This window comes from Crassostrea angulata, chromosome 2, assembly GCF_025612915.1.
Source record: "Crassostrea angulata isolate pt1a10 chromosome 2, ASM2561291v2, whole genome shotgun sequence".
NCBI classification, from domain to species: domain Eukaryota; kingdom Metazoa; phylum Mollusca; class Bivalvia; order Ostreida; family Ostreidae; genus Magallana; species Magallana angulata.
Window position 1 is genome coordinate 72,839,094 of NC_069112.1, and position 17,392 is coordinate 72,856,485.

The 17,392-nt window shown below is 32.2% G+C and overlaps 2 protein-coding genes and 2 pseudogenes across 2 annotated transcripts; 2 read left to right on the forward strand and 2 right to left on the reverse strand.

The window, feature by feature from the left end:
• Positions 1-17,392, forward strand: part of LOC128174840 (uncharacterized) — a 32,272-nt pseudogene that overhangs the window by 5,644 nt on the left and 9,236 nt on the right.
• LOC128172345 (tyrosine-protein kinase Fer-like) lies at positions 119-11,948 on the reverse strand (annotated as a pseudogene).
• On the forward strand, positions 3,361-4,910 carry LOC128172351 (P2X purinoceptor 7-like). Its single transcript, XM_052838151.1, has 3 exons — positions 3,361-4,165; positions 4,283-4,504; positions 4,619-4,910. Exons 1-3 carry the CDS (start codon positions 3,879-3,881, stop codon positions 4,770-4,772), a joined length of 663 nt encoding a protein of 220 aa, XP_052694111.1. The 5' UTR covers positions 3,361-3,878; the 3' UTR covers positions 4,773-4,910.
• Positions 4,878-8,038, reverse strand: LOC128172337 (uncharacterized). The gene is made up of 7 exons (XM_052838135.1): positions 7,433-8,038; positions 6,299-7,264; positions 5,996-6,179; positions 5,660-5,905; positions 5,403-5,574; positions 5,163-5,314; positions 4,878-5,065 (listed from the first exon to the last, which is right to left on the reverse strand). Exons 1-7 carry the CDS (start codon positions 7,781-7,783, stop codon positions 4,878-4,880), a joined length of 2,259 nt encoding a protein of 752 aa, XP_052694095.1. The 5' UTR covers positions 7,784-8,038.

A 17,392-nucleotide genomic window follows, 5' to 3' on the forward strand; every position in this document is an offset into this window, starting at 1 on the left:
CTGTAGGAAATCATCAACTAGCTTGAGAGAATATACAATCATAGTCGTACGTATATATAGATATATAAATGTCACGGGGTCGTTATTCCTCGTACAAAATAAATAAATAAAAAGGTGGTCCAGTTTCCAACATTACTTTATTATGGTGAATAATAATGATGATGAGAATGTGACCTGAACTGAAAACATTCATACAATTGACGCATACAATATAGGTAAGATCTGGTGCCATGGAGGAGTGAGCATCCTCTGCTGACTGGGCACAACAACGAAAAAGTCCGGAGACAATTAGGTCATTAAAAATGGTCTAACAAAGTGTGAATAACGTCAGTCAGCATGCAACCCAGTGGAAGATTTTATCTGCCGACACGGTCTGTGTAGTACCGACTATTGAACCGACCGTTGAACTAAAGAAAAGGTGACTTTAAACGAGACTGTTAATTGTCCTGATTTATCAACTTATTTGTCAAAAATTTGTCAAAATCTATCAAAACTTCTTTTGTCTTTGATCTTAACAAACTTATAAGCAAGGATCATAAAAGAGTTTCTTAAAAAATATTAATTTAAAAAAATGTCGTATTAATGTCCATTTTTTGTTTAATTATTAAATATATAATTAATAATATAAATATATCAAAAATTCGTTGGTAATTCAACATAGCTATAACGCAACGGACTTATCATTAAATCTTCTTTTAATTTGCTCACTAGCTCAAAGATAGAAATATCTGAGAATGGTTCTTTTCCTCCGGAGAATATTTCCCACATCAAAACTCCATAACTCCAAACATCGGACAACGAGGTGTAGGTGTCTATATCAAAGGGAAAAATCCCGAAGTTATTAAAGAATTGGAAGAATGTGCTTTACATGACAATACCTATAAAAAGAACACATTAAGCTTGTTCATCAAAAAGTTTTGTTCACTGAAAATCATCTCACGAACAATCAATAACAGTTAAAGCAGAATCGTGTTAATATTCATATCAGGAAATATATTTAATTGTAAACATTGATGATATTATAATACTTTTTCAAGAGTTTTATTTTGCCTGTTTCAAATGCTGTATTTCATATAATACAAACATATTGTAGATCAAAGTGTAATGAGTGTAGAAGTAATTTCATTCAGATCACGAATTAATTTGTTAACGTTAATTGGAGACTTCAAAATTAACACAAAATAAACGTATTTAGATTCTATTTCATAACACTTATTTTCGATAATTAGGTAAGTTCCAAATGTGTCAACATTCATTAAGTCGTCAAGTACAATAATATGAAATGAGTAAACCACTTTATTTGGTGTTCCTCACTTACCATTTAATAAAACTTCTGGCGCCGACCATTTCCATGGAATTGGTTTGTTTTTGTCTGACATTGTGTGAACCACTTTATCGCGAGATAATCCAAAGTCAGATACTTTAACTACTAATCCATTCCCAACCAAGCAATTTCTTGCCGCCAACTCTCTATTAAAAAGACAAATAATTTAAAGATTGACTAGTAAATCAAATGTTCAGATTATTATCTTTAAGGTAATATATTTATACATCTATGATATAATTGAACGATGAAGACTGTCCGAAACTTTCTTACACATAAAAAAGGTAAAATGTCAATTGAATTTGGACGTCAAATTTAAAGTTATGACGCATTTTGAGGTCTTTAATCGTGTTTTAAACATCATTAAACAGGTCATAAATCATCAACATAATATAATGATTGATGAATAATTAACGCTTTTGGTTTTGTGTTTTTTATTGGCATTTCATTTATATAATTTGCATGGTATGATAATGACGTTGCTGTAAATGAAAATTGACAATGACAATATGGCAACCATCTCAAAAATCCATAAAACGAAATATAAATTCAAAGCAGAGCAACACGGTTTTCTAAAAAGATGGAGGTAGGATTAGGTTCCTGGGGGGAGTGAGCATCCTCTCTTGACCGGTCACACCCGCCGTGTGCTCTTTTTCGTATTAAAAAAAGTCCGTAGACAATTAGGTGATTAATTATGGTCAATCAATTAGTATGGAAAACATTAGTCAGCATGCGACCCAGTGGAAGATTGTATTTGTTGACAAGGTCGTTGTATCGACCATAGAACGTACGAAGAGATGACTTCAAACAAGACTGTTGATAGTCTTGTTTTATCAACTTTTTTGTGAGTACCTTGCCTTGCCTTAGAAACTGTTCGTACGAAGAACATGCCCTTGTGTATCGAATTAACTTAGAGACAAAAACACCATATGCAGGTGATGAAGAAATATTGTTATAGATATAAATACGTGACTAACGCTGAGTAAAAAAAAAATATAGTCATCGCGTTGAAAATAAAGTTATATTGTTAGTTTACCATCAATGTCAATTTCCAGTAAAATATCTAAATATGAAACATATGACCCAAACTACGTGGTATCTTTTTTTCAAGTTCACTGGGGTATATCGAATCGACGTAAATATGGAAATCACAATTGTTAATTGATAATACGTCGTCGAAATACCTGAATGTTGAGTTAAAGGCCACAGCGAGTGTGTATTTTTTCACGTACAAGTTTTTGAATAACTTTTGCTTTATAAAAATACAAAACAGTCTGCTAACAATGAGGCACAATTGGTACCCATGGGAATGTCAACAGATTGTTAGAAGACCTGATTTCCAAAATCTGCATATGTGTTGTCTATCAACTCAAACATCTTTTTAATGTCAACTTCAGAGTATGAGTTTTGAGACATGATGACGCATCTTTTACTAGTAGTATCTCTGTTAATCTTATTTAATTGGCAGCTACAATTTTATATCTAATATTTTAATTTTTACATTGGTAGTCTCTCTTACTTGTGAACACAATTTTTGCTTTCAAGATAAGCCATTCCAGAAGCTATATCATCACACATTTTTATCAGCTGTTGACTTGTGAAGGGTTTTTGTTGCTTCTTGAGATGGTTTAGCAAGTCACCCCCTTAATGAAGAATGTCAGTATTCATGAATTGCATTTTGAACATTTAGCTTTCAATTTTTATAACCTTTTCCATGTGTTATGATAAAAAAAAATCAAATTTTATGATTTACTCTACTTTAAATGTAAATTAAACACAGTAAGCACTAAAAATTACTACTGTTGTTGTTGTCTTATTGACTCAGGAAAACCTTTTCCGTACCCTCCACAAATTCCATGACGATCAAAACAGGTTGCCGTTGAGCGGCGATACCGATGAGCCGTACGATGTTGGGGTGGGCGTACTGCTTAAGGATCCGCCCCTCTGTCAACAGAGTCTTCGTTTGCTCTTGTGTAAACGTTTCTTTACAAGTTTTGACAGCTACAGCATTTCCCATAGGTTTGTAAATTCCTTTGTTTACGTCACCAAAATAGCCCTAAAAAACCCAGATTCTTTTATCGAAATAAAAATTGAAACAATAGCAAACATTCTACTTAGACTACCTTAACGAAAACATATGGGCATGTTAAATACAGTACTTCATAAAATTTTAATGTGTTTTCTCGAATAGAGTTTAGTATCTCATGACCACTAAATGAATATGATTATTTGGTAATAGACACATGTCATCTTTACCTTAATCTTCTGAAATTTTGATGCAAAAGAGCTTAAGTTATAAAAGTAGCGAAGTCTGCATACGTGTACATCTTATATTGTAGCTTAAACCAAACTTACGATAAATATAAAGCTACTTATTAAAAACTATTGATATTTAAAGGATTTGTGACACAATTTTTATTAACTTTATATATCCTATAAATATCTCTGATAAATCAGTTTCTGTCTGTAATTAATGTAACACTGGTCAGGTTTTACTGCATTCACTGATAACACAGAGATAAATGCAGCCTGCTGAGTCCAGCAGCTAGCGTTAATGAGCTCTGGCCATGACGTCAGAGGTTCGCCAGCACTCTCCCCACTGTTATCAAACATCACTCTCCTCTCTGTTATCAAACACACAGCAAATCATTCAAGCAAGTTTAAAATAATGGAAACACTGGAAGATGAAATTCCAAACGTTGATCTTTCTGATGCTGAAAACATTAGACCGTATCAGTTTGAACCTTTGGCTAACACTAGTGAAACTCCAAGAAGTGCTACACCAGACAATGATAGTTCTGATGTAGAGGACTTTCAGGATAGACAAGTCAATACTAATTGGTAAGTTAATTATTCTGATTTTCATTAGTTTTAATCCAGATAGAAAATTGTAATTATGACAACAATTTATAGAAAATCACATAATATATAAAACAAGATTTTATTTTCTAATTGTAGGTGTGAATGTGGCATTTGCATTTCCATGGCAACTCAACAAGAGTGCATTTGTTGTCAGGAAATAGCAGCAATTAGTGCAGAAGTTGAGGCAGGGGCCCACCTATGCATAACAGAAAGTCCAATATTTACAGACAATTTTCTAAATCGACATGTTTTACACGTTTCAATGTATGAATATTTACAAAATGTGGGACCAATCGATGACAATCAACCATCTCACCAGTAAGTTCTGTGAATTTATAAATTTTTGAAAATATATGTACATTGACATTAAAAAATCGTGCACCAAAACACCCAGTTTCTATATGTCTTACATTCAATGTTTTTTGTTTCCAGGGTATACAGACATCTTGCCTATAGACGGTTTGTCAGGTGGATTTGGCACTTCTTAGGAAAAAGCAACAGAAAAATATTACCTGCATGTGTGGTATCCAAAATAAGAGAGACATTTCCATCAGAACAATATTGTGGTTTTAGATATGCCAGATGAAAAGCAAACAGAAAAGGCACATCTCACACAATCAGTCCTATAATTAATAAATAGTTATACATTTCATCTTGTTTGTATAATGTAGTTTTTTATAGTGTTCATAATTTATCTTCTTGCATATCTTGATGAATGCCTGCGAATTAAAGCTGCCTTCTCGAAATGTTCAAAATTCGGAGTGAGTGGCACTGGAACATCTTCATTTAGGACAGAAATATCCAGTGCAGCTGATCTATATGATGGGCACTCTGAACTTCTCCGTTCATGAACAGCTTGTTTAATTATTGTCACATAGTCTAAAAAATGAAAAAAATATGCAATAAACAAACATATAGATATTTATAATACATGTATAGTATTCTAAAAAGTACATGTAAATACTGATTTACATACTAAATGTTGGAGGTGTTTTCTTTGGTTTGACGACTGCCTCTAATCCCCTTTTTGCTTTCGGATAAGATATTCCATACTGCAATTCACCAGATTTGGAAGTTGCCTGCTGTCTTCCACTATTTTCATTAAAATGCAGAGCTGCAACACTCAATCTTAAGAGAAAAAAAAATTTGCATGATATACATTGTATTTGCAACTGTATAGAATTATCATGCAATGTTAATGTATTTTGGTGAATACCTTGCATACATGGCCGGGTAGTAGAAATGAATGCTCTTTGGTGCATAGTGATTCACCACGGAGTGGAACATTTCAAGGCTGTAGGTTTGGTGAGCAGGTGAAAGTTTGGCAATGTCCTTTACAAGGAAAGGGCTCAAAATGATTTCTTTCATCCGCTTGTAGGGGACCGAATCTGAAGTTGAAAAAAATTATGTTAAATCTTGAATGCAACAAGTATAAATTATTTGATTTTACCGAACTGATTTTGAAAACATTACCTTCTTTAATCCATAGTCTTTCATCATTGATTGGAGCATGCTCACATCTAGGGTACTTCCAGGAGTGGTTGTCATGTTTGTTGGCAATGTGGTTGACAACAGATGCCCACTTAGCTTGCTTCAGTTCACCATCATCTTCACTTGATGAAGCTGTCCAGTGGCAATGGTTAGCAATAGACTTAATCCAAGGTCGTATTTGCTTACCGCTGACCTTTTTTGATGCTGTTTCAAGTTTCTTAGATACACCTTAGTAAAGTATAAAAGTAGAAGCTGGTTATTTAAATAGAAATTTAATGAAAATCTCAATATATTTAGAAATGCATTAACCTGAATTACCTTTTGCAATGTGCCAGACATCAAAGTAATGATTTTTCTCTGCATGACAGTCTTTCATGTACTTTTTGACCATGGAATGGCGATCAGTGACTAGTGTTTTGATGTTCACATGATCTTTTAAAAATCCCATAGCTCTTTTCAAACCTGCAAGTTCCATGTGGGATGATCCTTTGACTTCATTACTCTGCAAAAAAAAACCCCATAAAGTATATGATACAAAGTATATTTAAGAAAATTGTTTCCATCTAAGAAAATGATTGTAAATGTGCATAACTTTGGTAAAATGCCATCTGAATGTTTTACCTGAACAAGCTGAAAATCTAGAATTTTGTTCCTTTCCAGATCCATGATTGTATATGTCCCATATTTAGCAGAGTATCCGGGTGAGTCGCACCTAGCATCTCCACCTACAACAACATCTTGGCTTGGTCCATCCTTTATTTCTGTTAACAACTGGGACTGTTCAAAATCCCAGGTTTTCGTCGCAGAAGGTACAACATAATATGCCTGTAGTCTGTTGTATGTTCTAGCAGTGAACATCTGCAAGTTCATGTTCTTGAATACTTGCAATACTTTGGTAGCATTGCAGCCACTAGTCAGTATGACAGTAGCTGTGAAAAGATTGGACCAAGGCAAAGTGTTGTGGCATGGTTGACTACTCCAAGTAAATTCGTGCCCATTTAAACATTTTGAAGATGTGTAAATGAATGTCCCTCTAAAAAACTTGATAACAGGTGTACATTCTGCACTACAGTAGCGACATACAGACAACAATTCAGCTAGTGCAGTTTCACTGACTAAGAACTGCTTCTCATCCATGGGTGCTGTATCCTGTCTTAACTTGTAAGTCGCCGTCTGAACTTCCCCTTCACCATCCTCGTCATCATCAACTTCAAGGTCAGAGTCATTTGGAAGATAAAGCTCGTCTGAATCTTCCTCTTCTTCCTCAGTTGAATCTTCATCATTATCTTCAAGTTCATCACTTGGAATATCTTCCATAACTTGGTGTGACAATGATGAAATCGATTGAACTTGGGTTATTGTGTCATCTGTCTGGGTACCAAATGATCTCTGCTTTACTTTCAATGAAACTATTCGCTCGTCTGTCTGATTGGACCTTGTGCGTTGAGGAGGGTGAATATCAACCTGAACTTTTTTGTTTCTAGTTTCTTTGGAGGGCTCTGTGGAAAGGTTTTCAGGGATACTTATATTTTCCAAAGAATCATCAAATGGGAGTGACAAACTTTCATTCAAAGCTTCATTTAGAACCTGTATCAGTATTTAAAACAAAGCTTCAGTTGCACATATTAACTGTCATCTATGCTTACCAAAAGCATATTGAGAGACTTGAAATATAGTAATAAAGAATATGAATAAATACTGTAATACAGAAAAACAAATTTTTCTATAGTGTAAATTTTACTTTAAAAAACTTACCTCTGCTCGCTGCCGTTTTGCATATGCTCCTCGCACTTTACTAGGTTTTTCTGAATTGCCTTGTTCTTCTTCAAACAAAAGGGGTATATCTGGCACAGCATCAGGTTTTAAACGTTTCCTAAAGCTGTACTCTAGGCCTAGAGTACTCACAATCTCAGGATCCTGATCATAACACTTGTTTGAAAAGTGTACTGAGCACAGTCTATGTCCATCTCCAGGTGTAAAATCCTTCCTTCTGCAGTAATAAATCCACTGCTTCCTCAAATTAGAATCTTTTGGAAAGTGGAAAAAACTAAGTCCACTACCCTTTCCTGCCTTGTTGTTGCAACCAAATGCAGCACAGTTGACCATTATACATTAAAAACGTGTGTAACCTCTATATCTCAATTGTAAACAAAGAACTGATGCTGATAACTGGGACGAACCTCTGACGTAGAGCCTCTTTATCAGTTCAGAATTATGCATATTCTGACCAGCTGTCTTATCAGCACTACACCGCGGGATATACAAACAGCTTAATAGAAATGCTTGGTTATCTCTTTTTTTATCAGATCCATTAGCATTTTTTACAGGAAAATAAAAGATTAACAAAATTGTGTCACAAATCCTTTAACATCCATACTTTATAGAATAGTGTGTTTTTTATCACTTCTTTAAAATTTGTTTTTCCGAATGTGTCGACATCAGACCCACTTGATATTTAAGACTGATATGTGACTTAGAAGTAGCCTATTACATAACATAATTTTAAGATGGTTTAATGAATATGCATATAGTGCTACAAAGATCTTGAGCGAAGGACGGAAGCAATGTATGGTCATTGTTTGTAAATTTCATCAGAATAAAATGTATATGTTATGCAAAGACCTCAATTCCTTTGAAAAATAATTATACATATTGTAGGGCAAATAGAATCATGCAAGTTTATCAATTTATAACCTAAAATATTAGCATGCACTAATTAAAAAGAACCCATTACTACAAAACGACAACCTTTCCAAGCTTTCTATCTAAGATAATGTCGTCATTTTGTAGAAGCCATTTTTCTCTGAAAATAGGATTCTTCAGCACCATGTCAGAGTTATCTAACCATGGCCTCCCAGAGAGACAATACTGGTTTACCATCTCAAGAAAAGAATTATCGTCGTCAATCTGAATAAAATTTTGTCACAGAAGAAATGGTGAAGGTATGTATTGTTATCATAAAAGGCTGATACATATTATTTGCATCATGTATTTTCTATTAAACACTTTTCATCAAAGAATATAAATCTCATATTATAAAACATGATTAATGATCATTTCATTATATATACCGTTTTACGAAAATGTCTCAGAATAACACGTACGTCACTGTTATTAAAAATGAAGTGAACATGACGCTTGAAGAAGGTAGACAGGACAAAACGTGGTTCATTCGTATCTGGATCCTTGCTTTTACGAACCAAGAAGTCTCCATCTTCAATCAACAAACGTTCGGCCTCCACTCGTGGTAACAAACCGTGGAACCACTCCTGCTCTTCTACTCCAAGATCCCACTTTTTTCCAACATTTTCATACGCACTACCCCTCTAACGAGAGACATTGTAACACATTAATAATATAAGGATTTGTTTATTACCAGAAACAAGTTCTGTTGAAAATTAGCATAATTTTCGAGAAATTCCATCATTATGTGCGTTTTTATGTAATCTGGAGCAATTTCAAGAAAGGATTTCTCCAATTTTTATTTGAAGTAGAAGTTTTCAATATCAAATGATACGTTTGTATTTGGTACCAAAAAAACACATACCATCATCCAAATACACAAGTATGAAGCAATCTGCGTATTTATTAAAACATATTTAAAAGTTTAATCGTATATGCATATTGTATGAATTTTTATCAGGCATCACTTTAAAAAGTTTCTTACTCTTTCACTCCGTTGTTCAGCATACAAATTATAAATGCATAATCTTACCGTTGTATAAAAGCTATCTAGAACATTATTTCATCGGAATAAATATTTTATGTTGTTAACTAACTTGTTAAAATTATTACCATTTTATTTCTATGTGAGTTACTTGTTGACAGTTTTAACGATGCCTCCTCAACAACATTTACAATTTCTGTTTCATCATAACTAATTTTCTTGATATATTCATTACTCTCTGTGTCATCGGTCGCCATATCTATGTAGCTGAAACATGTATTCTTGTATTCACTCTCTTGTTTGTCAGTCGACTGGGTACTCTTCTAATAATGCCTCTGGTATTGGACTGGTTTGAATGTAGCTCTATCATCGCCGTTAACTGACAATTTCTGTGTTCATTTCGAAAGTGGTGTAGTCTTTGAAGTAAGTTCAATTCATTTTTTTTTCGAGATGATATCTATTATGTTAAAGAATAATGCTTTATTAATGCACTGTTGAATGCTGTGCTGATCGCTATTTTGAAGGTATTTTTGATAAAATGGACGGCTCCAACATAATATGAATATGCACAAGTCGCCGTCTCCTCGCAAAGCAAACAAGAACCGGTAATATACAATGATAAAAATAATTGATTAACGATTGTTATTTTTCTTTCATGGTATAAGTAATTATATATTGCTTTCATTTAGCATATTGGATATTATAATTGATAAGTCAATGATTCAACACATAGTTTAGCAATTTATAATTACTAAACATCATCACTATGAAATAAAAAAAATACATATGAATGTACATGTATAGCTTTAAAACGTGGTCAACATGATTTTGATTTGAAGAAACTGCAAATTTGTTTTAAAAGAATAATACTCATTCATTCTTAACAATTTGCAAATATATATTATAGACCAAATCTCTAACCTAGGGGTATTACTATAAGAGCTAAGATTTTGCTGGCTTTCATATATTTGCACATAATTCTTACATGTTTGGTAGAGGCGGTCTCGTGAGACTTTGACGTAGATTTAAAGCTTGCAACAATTTCTAACTAATGGTTTGATATAAAAGAGGAATTAAAAGAGATCAATAATTACATAAAAATACCTCGTAGACATTCATTTAATGACAAACATGCATCAGGCATAGTCTTAAAACAATATTTAAAATATTTTCAAATATTAAAATGAAATGATATGTTTTTAATCACGTGTTCTTCACATGCAGAGATTTTTGTTGCTTACTACATTTTAGGAGCAATTGAATTTTCCAGATACAAATTTATGCTGGTAAGTTGAGTCGAGGAGAGTGTATTATATTGCCAAACACAAAACAGAGGTAATACAGTAGCCTATCGTAATCACATTTATTCATTTTCTCTCAGACGTTTCAAAATTCTCGATAATTTATGCACCCATGGTATCTTTATGGTTATCGAGTTGGAATTTCTTTCTATTCTTTTTTTATGCATTTGCGATTTTCAAATTTTGATTAAGCGTGGGGAAAAACAACAGAAAAAAATACACGTACGGTGGATGAAGAATTAGCATGATTTACCACCTAAATGACTCTCAATGATTATTGTACAGGATTTAAAAATAATCAATGAGCTTTAAGTGGATGAAGAATTAGCTTAATTTACCACCTTAATGACTCTTAATGGATATTGTACAATATTTAAATATAATCAATGAGCTTTGAAAACAAGGCTACATTATTTCAAGTAGTTTTGTACATGTATATGCCTGCTACACACTTATTATAGTGCATAACAAATAGGTCTATGATATTACACCTGTAAACGATTGTACAGACTTTTAAACCACTTACTCAAGGAGAAAGGTCTTGCTATAAAAGAAAACCACTGGGTGGTCTATTGTTACATTTCGGAGATATGTCAAATGCACGATGAATTTTTCAATAATGCCAACATAGCAGTGTTGGCCGACATCAAGTCTACAATGTGTTAAAATTGCTTTATCATAACAATGAACTTAGCATCCCCATATATTCTGTTTACATTGTCGACATTGTCGATATTGCAATATTGACAAAATTGAGTCAATAAAATGTTCATAACGTGTGCCTTCTTCCTTATTTAAAACACCAACATCGCAGTGTTGAAACACTTCATGTCAACAATGTGTAAACCTATGAAATTCTTTTGAATCATTGACTGAAGTAAATAAGAACCGAAATTACCGAGAACCGTTTACATTTCAGGTGGTGATCCATTTGGTGACAAATTTAAAATTCTTTTTTAAGATAGACGTCAAAATCTGGTATCTACATACAAAGAAATATGAATTTCTATATCAAATTTAAAAAAATTAAACAAATCATTTGCAGGAAATAAAAATCAAGAGATTGTTTTGTACATAACTACATAAAAAATGATTATTTTACATTTTAAGAGCTGTACTATAAAAGTCCTAAATTTGTTAAATTACTTCAACATTACAAAAACAAAAAAACAAAAGTAAACTAAAATGCAGTAAAAGTTAAAATCACGCAGAGATGAATTATTTTACTTACCAATTTAAACCAAGGGGATGTTCGTGTTGAAAATTCAAAACATATTGAGAACAAAGAAATGACAACAAATGCATATAAGCTTCACAAAGAAATAAAGATGATTCGTGAAGGGTCTGTGGATTTCAATCGTTAAAATGAGATAAGAACACTACTTAAATATTTTTACATCTTTACAATCGAACATTTATAACCTTATCAATAAATATTTCAAGATTCTTTTACTCAAGGCAATATAAAACTCGTGTATACTTGATTGCTATTTACTAGAGGTAGTTTGTCATTTATGTATCTAGGATCGCTAAGATAAAAATCACAAACGCCACACACAGGCGGTTTATCTTTCTTAACTCAGATAAAGCCCGAATAGTTTATTAAACAACTGGTAGATTTATAAAATATTTTTTTAACAGAATACATTGTATCATCTTGAAACTTAACCGACTGTCGATTTGTTCAACACATGAAAGACAACTCGGTTGCTTCGTAGGGTAGTTGCTCTTATTTTTTTTTTTCATCTATTTCATTCTTTCTATTTTCTAACTTAATTTGTTCCCAAAAAAATGCTTAAGAGAGCTCATTTGAGATTTCTAGATCCATATCATTTAATGGCTTTAATGTTTGTTTGTTTTTGTTTTTGCTTTTGTTTTTTTCGGGGTTTTTTTTTTTTGTTAAAAATATCGCTTTCTTTTCTTGCTTGTAAAATAATATTTTCATTCTTTTGTCCAGATTAGAAAACCTACAACAGCTTTTTTGGAATATAGGAACAATACGCGCGCGAAAAATGATGATCCATTTCACAATGCTTAAGGGGATCATATTGAATCCCGTTAAATCTTTGAAATTCTTTGTCCTATTATCCTAAAATTTTCCTTAAATTTTATCACATATCATATCGAAATGTCACGTGGCACAAAATATGGTTTATTGATAATGTACCTGATCTGAACATACTTTTCTGTTAATTTATCAAATAAGACTTTGTTCTAAACGAAAATCAACACTTTCAATCTAAAATGCGCTTTTACCTTTAAAAAAACTAAGTGTTTGTAGATTTGATCACATTTCATCACAATTTACATATGTACATGTATAATCAACGGATTACTTACAACGTTAGTTTATTTGGTAAATAGACAATACAACAGACTCGAATTTAGAATTCAGTAATAACATTCTATTCTACAAAAAGTATGGACTTGTGGTTTTAAGCTATGTCCATGACACGATGTTGTATCGATATTGATGATATCGACAATATTGTATCGATATCAATTCACTTATTTCGATCCTATAGAACAAAAAAACATATACGTTCTTATCATTTTATACACTGTGTTGATGTATCATCGAAATCTTTTCACCATTATAAAACACCATAATTGTGAATACTTTAGTTTGCCTATTTCATTGTTAAGACATCTTCTATTTATAGTAACAACGTTATGTCGATATCGTCTATACGCAGTACAGTTAAGGCGGCCAATAAAAATATCGGCAATTTTTTGTGTTGAAATCACGTATACTTTAGTTTAACTGGCATGTCCTTTTTAAAATCAATAACATATACTTAAATGCAACATTTTTCTAAAGTATACATATAACAGTACAATGTTTTATGTTCATAGTGGTCACGTGATATGGCAGTCGCATGGTATAAGCAAATGTATTTGTGGGTTTGAGGTCATTTAAAAAATTCAATATTGCAAGGGCATAATCATGTCAAAATTGACAAGTGAATAATAAAATAACTTGATGTTATATCGTAGATTTTGAAAAACGGTGCGAACTTTATAAGATAAGATTATTTGTTAGTAGAAACCGTAATTTATACTGCTTATGTTGAATAATTTTGAAGGTCACAGTGTTGATTTCATTAAAAAAATATTAATTTGTAAGTTTTTACAAGGATCGTAGAAGTTTTTTAGTTACATTGCATATTTGAAATTTACATGTAAAAGTTTGTCAGGATCAGGTAAGTGTATGCCCTTGCAATTAAGAGATTTACTTAGGTACTCAGCTTAAAGATATACGATATTTTATACAAAACCGAGGTTGCTTCTTAATACGATGCATACTTTTAACAAAATGAAAATAAGACTATATAGGTAGCATTCTACTAATAATAATGTTAAACAAAATATCCATTTATAATTTTCCGTTCATCTATGACATTTATTTTTCTTCGCTCTAAAACTGCATGAGAGCCTTCAACGACTTAACTTAATGCGTCATTTTGAAGCATATGACGTCATATTTTGTAGTACAGCGAGAACGACATCTCGCTTATTTTTCAGTGTGTACGATATAACGGACATCAAAATTGTAAGTAATAGCATTTGTTGTTTTCAATTAAAAGATTAGTATAAGTTAGTTTTGCTAATAAATAGATAAATAAGTACTTTCGAAGTTTGTAATATACTGTGATGTCATAATGCACATTTTCCGTACTTTTTGCCTGAACGGAGTTTATTGACAGCCTTAACTGTGCTGCGTATTAATTTACATATGTACATAAATAAAGTTTCTATATCTACCGTTAATGTCGTCAATGTTGACGATATCGAATCTAAATCAATTTTCCTATATCAATAGATGAAACTCATGATAAAGATGAAGATAAAAGTCGATATCGTCGATTTTGACCATATCAATTTGTATATATTTTCAAATAAAAAAGTCCATCACCCACTGAGAAATCGTCGATATGAACGATATTGTATCGGTATCAATTTGTAAAACAATGTAGAAAAAAAAAAAAGCTGTCCATATCTATCATCGATATTTTTCTTTGTCCACAACTAAAGTTGTCCATATTTGTTGTCGATATAGACGATTTTGTATCAATATCGATTCGCGCATGTGCACAACGTTACTTTGGAAAACTGTACCAGGCTTATCGTAAGTTTTTTTTACGATATAGACGATTGCGTCAATATCATTTTACGATCGTTAAATACTATCATTTAGACGTTCTTCTCAATGTTATTGTCTTATCGTTACGTCGATATATCATTTCAAATCACCAAAACCCACAACCTAGGGGTCATATTATATTATAAGATATATATTTTGGCAGCAGCCTGCACATTGTTTTGACATGTTAACTAGAGGCGATCGCTAACAATTTGAAGTAGATTCTTAAACTCACAGCAGTTTTTATCTAAAGGGTCCATTTGAAAGAGGTCAATACTCCATAAAAATGCATTTATCATCATTTTAAAAGGAGTGTCAACACCTAAATGTAAAAACAATAACCACGCGAAAGTAAACATTTCCTTCGAACAGGTGTTCTACACATATTATAGTGATACTTGACGCTGGCGTTTTTATATTAATATTCAAATTTGTACGGTAAAATTGTAGGCTAATAAGTTGATTCCCAGAGGCTGTGTTATATCGCTCAACACAAAAAAGGTAAAAAAGTAATATTGCAAAATCATAATTATTCATAGTCATTAAAGCGATTCAAAAATGCTCAGAAATGCATAAATGCAGGATTCACAAGACGTTTATAGCTTTTTTTGTTTTATTCTAGTTTTTAAGTGACCCTCAATAAACATTGTAGAAGTTTTTAATGTGTTCAATGAGCTTTAGATATCTAAGCTACGTGAATTTCAAGTAGTTTTGTATAAGCTAACTCTATACTTATAATGGTGTATCATAAATATGTCTAGGATCTTACGGCTGCTCCAAATTTCAATTGCACTTACTCAGGGGTTACATTTCGGATGAACGGGAATTTCCAAGATAACCTGATTCACACATGATCATTTTTCCCTCGTGAAAATTCACAGAACGAATACAGATTTCCTACGATTTTCCTAGATTTCCAATGGGAAATAATGACATTTATACCTCGCACAATTTTTCAACGTTATCATTCGAGTACCTTCATTTCTTTACCAAAGGAAAATCCCCGTATTTTTGGCCACGTATTGAAACCTGACAAGCTAAAAGGAGGCATTTCAATCCTGGGATTTTATCATACTATTAATAAGAGGTATTTATAAAAACCGCATAATTCAAGGAAATATGCGGCAAACATATCTTGTGACAGACAGTATAGTTTTGCGGTCAGAAAAAAATCGGAAGTGAGTTTCTGAATAAAAAGGCAGGTTACTTATTAGTTTCATCTTGTAAAAAATGACCAATCAACTTAACTTGTTGTTAACGTCTTCTAAATTTTTGTTTTTAAATTTTTGTCGTTGTGTCTTGTAGGCTATATTTTTGTTCCTCTATCTGACAAAATTTTATGTTTACGCGCTCTGTTTAGATACACAAGACATAGAGCTAAAAATTCTTCGTTATGTTAACAAGGCTCGTACCCTGTTTTGCTTGCATATGTTAAATTTACAAGTAAAAATCGTTAAGGCTTATTTGTCTATCTTACTTTTTATTTTAAGCAAAAAGAAACAGTTTTTAACGTTACACATTCATTGTAGGTCTAAAACTGTAATTTTTACTTTTAACGGTCAAAATACAAACAATAGTTTTGTTTACATTGTAGTCTCTGTAAGTCGCTTACATCTTAACAAGTGTCATTCCAATTTTGGTTGCCTATTGAAAATACCGCGCTGAAGCATTGCAAACATTAAAATTGGCAAAAATTGTGACCATTCTCCTTTAAGATAAACGGTAATATTAAAATTAGGAATACTAAATTCAATATTTTCAATATTGACTGTCCAACAATCAGCAGATGTAAACCTTTGTATAAGATAAATAACTGTTATCTTAAAAACTAATGGTTTAAAAAGTGTCACTGGTATATGTGAGATAATGAATTGAGATATTTTAATGCATATGCGAAACAAACAGTTTGGCGCAGGTGAAAGATGGATGCAATCCTAGTATATTTTGCTTGAAATTGAGATAGAAAATGTGTACCAATATAGATAATGCTAGTGAAACCTTCCAATGTATCCGATTTTGTGTAATCTGATTTTAAAATTTAAATATGTACCTAATTTCAAAGATTGTGCAAAATGTTTTACATTATTTCAAATAAACGGAAAATGTACATGAACCCAAACAAAAACTGCGCTGTATATGCCCTATCGAAGGATTTTTGAAAATTTTGTTTTATTAAATATCAATAATCAATTGCGCCGATGCGATTTATATAAATCATGTTACAGTCCGCATGTCATGTGATTAGGAAGTAAATATGATGTAACGAAAGTGTTGGATATCGTTGTTAATATATGCAATAAAGATTTAAAGCAATTCGCCCGGTTAAAGGTTTTTTTTATTTAAACAGTGCTGTTTTTCGATATACATGTGTAATTTCAGCTTCAAATTAAACAGTCCTTACATACCTGCGTAATATTTACTTCACTCTTTTGCACCGTAACAGGTAACTCAAGTTTACTCGCTCATCAAATGTGAAATGCACAATCTAAAATATTGACTGTGTTTATTTTTTCATCATTAAAACAAATTTCGTTTATTCACATACTTTTGCAATGATTAATCGTATCAGACCCTAAAATAATATCTAAATGTTGTTTTTTTAT

Coding starts and splice junctions, on each gene's coding strand:
- LOC128172351 (XM_052838151.1), top strand. CDS start 3,879: ATGAGCTCTGGCCATGACGTCAGAGGTTCGCCAGCACTCTCCCCACTG. Junction 4,166..4,282: donor AGACAAGTCAATACTAATTG/GTAAGTTAATTA, acceptor TTCTAATTGTAG/GTGTGAATGTGGCATTTGCA. Junction 4,505..4,618: donor GACAATCAACCATCTCACCA/GTAAGTTCTGTG, acceptor TTTTGTTTCCAG/GGTATACAGACATCTTGCCT.
- LOC128172337 (XM_052838135.1), bottom strand. CDS start 7,783: ATGGTCAACTGTGCTGCATTTGGTTGCAACAACAAGGCAGGAAAGGGT. Junction 5,906..5,995: donor TGTCTGGCACATTGCAAAAG/GTAATTCAGGTT, acceptor TACTTTACTAAG/GTGTATCTAAGAAACTTGAA. Junction 5,066..5,162: donor GAAAACACCTCCAACATTTA/GTATGTAAATCA, acceptor TTCATTTTTTAG/ACTATGTGACAATAATTAAA.